A 4,671-nucleotide genomic window follows, 5' to 3' on the forward strand; every position below is an offset into this window, starting at 1 on the left:
CCCGCCAAGGCAGCCCCCTGAGCCCGGGGCAGCCTCGCTGGGCCAACTACGTCAAGGGTGTCATCCAGCACTACCGGGGTAAGGCCAGGGCTGCCGGGTGGGTTAGAGCCCCCGTCACGCTGGGGCAGTGCTCAGCACCCGGCTTTCGGTGTGCTCCAGGGGCTTTCCCAGTGCCAGTGCGATTCTGCCGCTGCTGGGGCAGGGCAGCAGGGGCTCATGGCTTCCCCACTTCCCTTCTGTTCCCGCAGGTGGTCCCGTGCCAGGCTTCCGGGCCGTGGTAGCCAGTGACATCCCGCTGGGAGGGGGCCTCTCCAGCTCCGCTGCTCTGGAGGTGGCCACTTACACCTTCCTCCAGCAGCTCTGCCCTGGTAAGGCGGCAGCCAGTGCTGCCCCTCGCGCCTCTGTGCCTGGGTGGGAGCCAGGGTGAGGAGGGGGGGACCCTTCGCAAGATCCCGCAGCCCTGGGGGAAACTCTACTGTGGGGTGGGTCACAGCCCCCTGCCACAGCTGGAGCTGCCCATGCCTCTCAAGCCCATGGACCACCCCTGGCGTTTCCTGGGAGGATGAGAGGATGTTCCCTTGGAAGCATCTTCTCCCCACCTTCATGTCCCCCAAAAATGGAGAGATCTGAGACACCAGTGTCAAATTATCGCATCCAGTTGGATCTGAGGACCCATGCTGACACAGATTCCGTGCACTGGTGCAGGAGCAAGCACCTGCAGCCGATGCTTTAGCAAAACTCCACTCCATGGGAAAGCAACCCTTTACCTTTGTGTTTGCTCCCCCTGCTCCAGGGCAAGGGGCAGAGGTCCCAGAGCTGCTAACCTGTGTCTCTCCATTCCGGCACAGATGACGGTGATTCGGTAGCCAAGGCTCTGGCGTGCCAGAAAGCAGAGCACACGTTTGCCAGCATGCCCTGTGGGATCATGGACCAGTTCATATCCGTGATGGGCAAGGAAGGCCACGCGCTGCTCATTGACTGCAGGTCAGGGCTGAGCGCTGAGCTCGCTGTGCCGTGCCCGCTTCCTCGGGCAGGTGGGGACAAGCTGGTCCTGTGGCCATGAAATAAAGGCATGAGTGCGGGGAAGAGTTAACCCCTGAACCCAGCCCAAAATCTCACTGTGGGGTTGGAGGTCCCTGCATTTTAATTCCTGTGCCTTGATTCCTCCTCCTCCATCCTTTCTGCTACTTGCCTGAGCTGTCTGTCCCGCAGAGTCGTTAGGGCCTATTATGGGACTAATAATTGGGAGGGAGTGAAATGCTCAAGTGAAATCCTAAACCACTCGGACTTTGCCTCTGCGGAGGCAGGAGCTGCCTGCCACGTGGCCTCACCCGGATGGCCGAGGGCTGGAGTGGCCAGAGGGGACGGGCCCATGGCCCACGCCGAGCTCTCGCTGCAGGTCTCTGGAGACCGTCCTCGTCCCGCTGACTGATGCCAGCTTGGCCGTCCTCATCACCAACTCCAACGTGCGTCACACGCTGACGGGCAGTGAGTATCCCACGCGCCGGCGGCAGTGTGAGGAGGCGGCGGCAGCGCTCAGCAAGGCCAGCCTGCGAGATGCCACCATGGCCGAGCTGGAAGGTGAGGACGGTCCCTCCCTCAGCTCTGGCCGCTCCTTGGGGCAGCAGGAGCTTGGTGCCCCATGGCATGGGCTAGGATTGGGGGCCGGCACCTGGGGCAGGGGGTGGCTACCCACACTGGGATGGGAGGGTGCTGCAAGTAGAGAAGCTCTAGCGCAGGCTGGTTGCAGGATGCGGCCATGCTCGCCCCTTTGCTGCAGGGATGTGTGTGTCTCTGCAGCGGCCAGGAGCCAGCTGGGCGAGGAGGTGTACCGGCGAGCCAGGCACGTCATTGCCGAGATAGCGCGGACAGCCCAGGCAGCGCAAGCGCTGCGGGACAGGGACTACGGGACGTTCGGGAGGCTGATGGTGGAGAGTCACAGCTCCCTCAGGTGACTGGGGCAGGGCAGGTTATGTCTGGGGCACCGGCGTCGAGTCGTCGTGGGGTTCCTTTGCCTGTGGATGCAGCACGGGGGGCGGCCAGAGCCGTGTCCTGCGTGGCGTCTCTCACGGCTCAGCCTGACGGGGGGTTTTAGGAAAAGCCCCGCCGTCTTCTGCGCTGGGGGGTGCTGGGATGAGGCAGCGGGTCATATATGTCATAGGCATGGGCTGCTTACGGCAGCACCCAGCGGGTCCCCGATGCTCACAGCCTCGCTCGTGTGCAGGCAGAGCGCTGGACCGGCACTGCGGCATCCTGCCTGGCCGTGGATGCACCGAGACGCGTGTTTCAGCTGTTGGTGGGGCAGGTGCCATGGCCGGGGTATGGGACAGGGCAAACCACGGGTTTCTTCTCTCCAGGGACGACTACGAAGTGAGCTGCCCAGAGCTGGATGAGCTGGTAGCAGCAGCCCTGGAGGTTGATGGGGTTTATGGCAGCAGGATGACTGGGGGAGGCTTTGGAGGCTGCACAGTGACGCTGCTGGAGGCTGGGGCTGCAGAGAGAGCCCAGCACCACATCCAGGTACGGGGCAGAAAAATGGCAGAAGATTGACTTAAAGATCCCAAGGAAACACGCAGGGGCATGGCCTGGGGATGCTGCTGAAGCTCCAGAGGCACTTGGGGTTGGTGTAGCCCATCTAGTGCTACACAGGGGTAGCCCTGAGTGTTGATGCTGCTAAGCTCTTGCAGCCTGTAAATAGTGTGTGTGGGGTAATAAAGAAAGGAAAGAAGGGACAGAGGAAGGTGTGGGCAATGAGGAGAGACCGAAAGGGCAGTGCCTCTGCCATCTGAGGAACAGCTGGGAGAGAGGGAACATGACCATGAGTTCCAAAACAACGAAGGGTGTATTTAGGGTGAGTGTGGAACACGACCCACAGATTTTTCAGATCAAAACCCAGTGACAACTGGATGAGTTAGAAGAAAACCGGAGCCAAGGGAGTTTTCTCCTGTTGCCAGGGAAGTGAAGGTCAGCAGCATCAGCAGGGTCAAAAAGGGGTTGGAAAAAGTCATGGAGAACAGTCCCTAAGGGGCTGTGGAAGGGTCAGCTCGAGGATGTGTTGATAGCTTCCCTGCCCTGTGCTGCGGATGGACCAAGGGACGCCAGACCGTGGCCAGGACAGCGTGCTGCCACCAAAATCGTCTCGCCTGGTCGCTGTTGGAGCGGCAGCTGGGCCAGGGGCACAGTTAGGGTGATGGGCAGGGCCTTTCTCCCCTGGCTCCGGCACCCACGCCCCGCCTGGCCTCCTGCTGCAGCATGGGGCAGCCCCATGGCACCAGCACTTGCTGCTCCTCCTCTCTCCTAGGAGAAATACAGCGGCACAGCCACCTTCTACCTCACCAAACCCTCCGGAGGGGCAAAGGTGCTGCCCCTGTAGAGAAGCAGCCACCTCACCTGATGCGGGATCACCTCCCTCCGAGGTGGCTACTCTCCTCGCGTTGAATGGGCATCGAGTCGTCTGTCCCCATCGTTAACCTAATAAACGCAATATCTATTGCCGTTCTGCGCCCGCCTGAGCTGAGCACCGATGCCAAAGTCACCAGGGACCGTTCTATAGAGGAAACTGGTTTAACTCCAGTTCTCACTGGTGTAATGAGCCATTAGCAGGGATGCGGGTTCCAGTTGTGCCTCTGGAGCCGCAGTCACAGGAAGGGATGGTGATGGAGGAGCAGCAGGCACTGACGCTTGGCAGAAGCCCCTGCTTGGGTATCTGCTTCTGGCACACGTCCTTCATCTCTTGCTGCAGATGGAGGGTAGCGGGGGGGTGTGTGATTTTTGTATTATGATTATTTTTTTAAAGAAAAGGGAAGAGGCAGACTGTAGAGAAAACATTTATTGAGTGCCATAGGAAGCCATCTGATTGAAAACCTGCTGGATCCACCTTGGAAAGGCTGACCAGATGAAAATTAGAAAGCGATGCTGTTCCAGTGCAAGGCACGGGTTAGGTGCGCAGCCGCCTTTTGCAGGGGGGGTTGTGCAAAGCCCTGGGGAGCAGCAGCTGACAGGTTGTACTCTTCTTTTGGATCACAGGGTAGTCTTTGGTTAAAATGTTTGGAAGCGGAGTTCCCTTTTTAGGCAGTTTGCAGTATTTTTACCCTGGACCACAAAACACAGAGAAAGAGTCACGGCGTCCTTGTGCAGGAGAAGAAACCCCAGCCACAAAGGTGAGATGGGAACTGGGAGGCAGGATAATGCCACTGGTACTTGCTCAGGAAAAGTAAGTGCTTTTGGAAAGTACAGTAAAACCACAGGGTTGGTGAAGTATCTGTTGACCCAAGGTCAAAAATGACCTAGCTCCAACCTGACCTAGGTCCAACTGCAGTCCTGGAGCCTCCAGGAGTCCTAAGAAACCCCAGCCACAAAGGTGAGATGGGAACTGGGAGGCAGGATAATGCCACTGGTACTTGCTCAGGAAAAGTAAGTGCTTTTGGAAAGTACAGTAAAACCACAGGGTTGGTGAAGTATCTGTTGACCCAAGGTCAAAAATGACCTAGCTCCAACCTGACCTAGGTCCAACTGCAGTCCTGGAGCCTCCAGGAGTCCTGGAGGCTCCTTGAGCCTCCATGTGCATCTTTGGCTCAAACATGTACCACCCCTCCTGCTCCAAAGAACAGCCCAGAATGGAGAGGGAGTCCTTGGTAGCATCAGTGCTCGGAAGTCAGAGTCCAAAAAAAA

General features: G+C 58.7%; 1 protein-coding gene across 1 annotated transcript; it reads left to right on the forward strand.

The window, feature by feature from the left end:
- Positions 1-5: 5 nt before the first annotated feature.
- GALK1 (galactokinase 1) lies at positions 6-3,373 on the forward strand (the record flags this gene model as incomplete). The annotated part of the gene is made up of 7 exons (XM_010155802.1): positions 6-78; positions 249-368; positions 849-984; positions 1,400-1,581; positions 1,801-1,951; positions 2,358-2,520; positions 3,302-3,373. Coding segments are annotated over 7 exons (897 nt in total), but the record flags the coding sequence as incomplete, so codon positions are not given.
- Positions 3,374-4,671: the final 1,298 nt, after the last annotated feature.

The sequence above is a fragment of the Eurypyga helias genome, unplaced genomic scaffold, assembly GCF_000690775.1.
Source record: "Eurypyga helias isolate BGI_N326 unplaced genomic scaffold, ASM69077v1 scaffold23207, whole genome shotgun sequence".
Taxonomy (NCBI): domain Eukaryota; kingdom Metazoa; phylum Chordata; class Aves; order Eurypygiformes; family Eurypygidae; genus Eurypyga; species Eurypyga helias.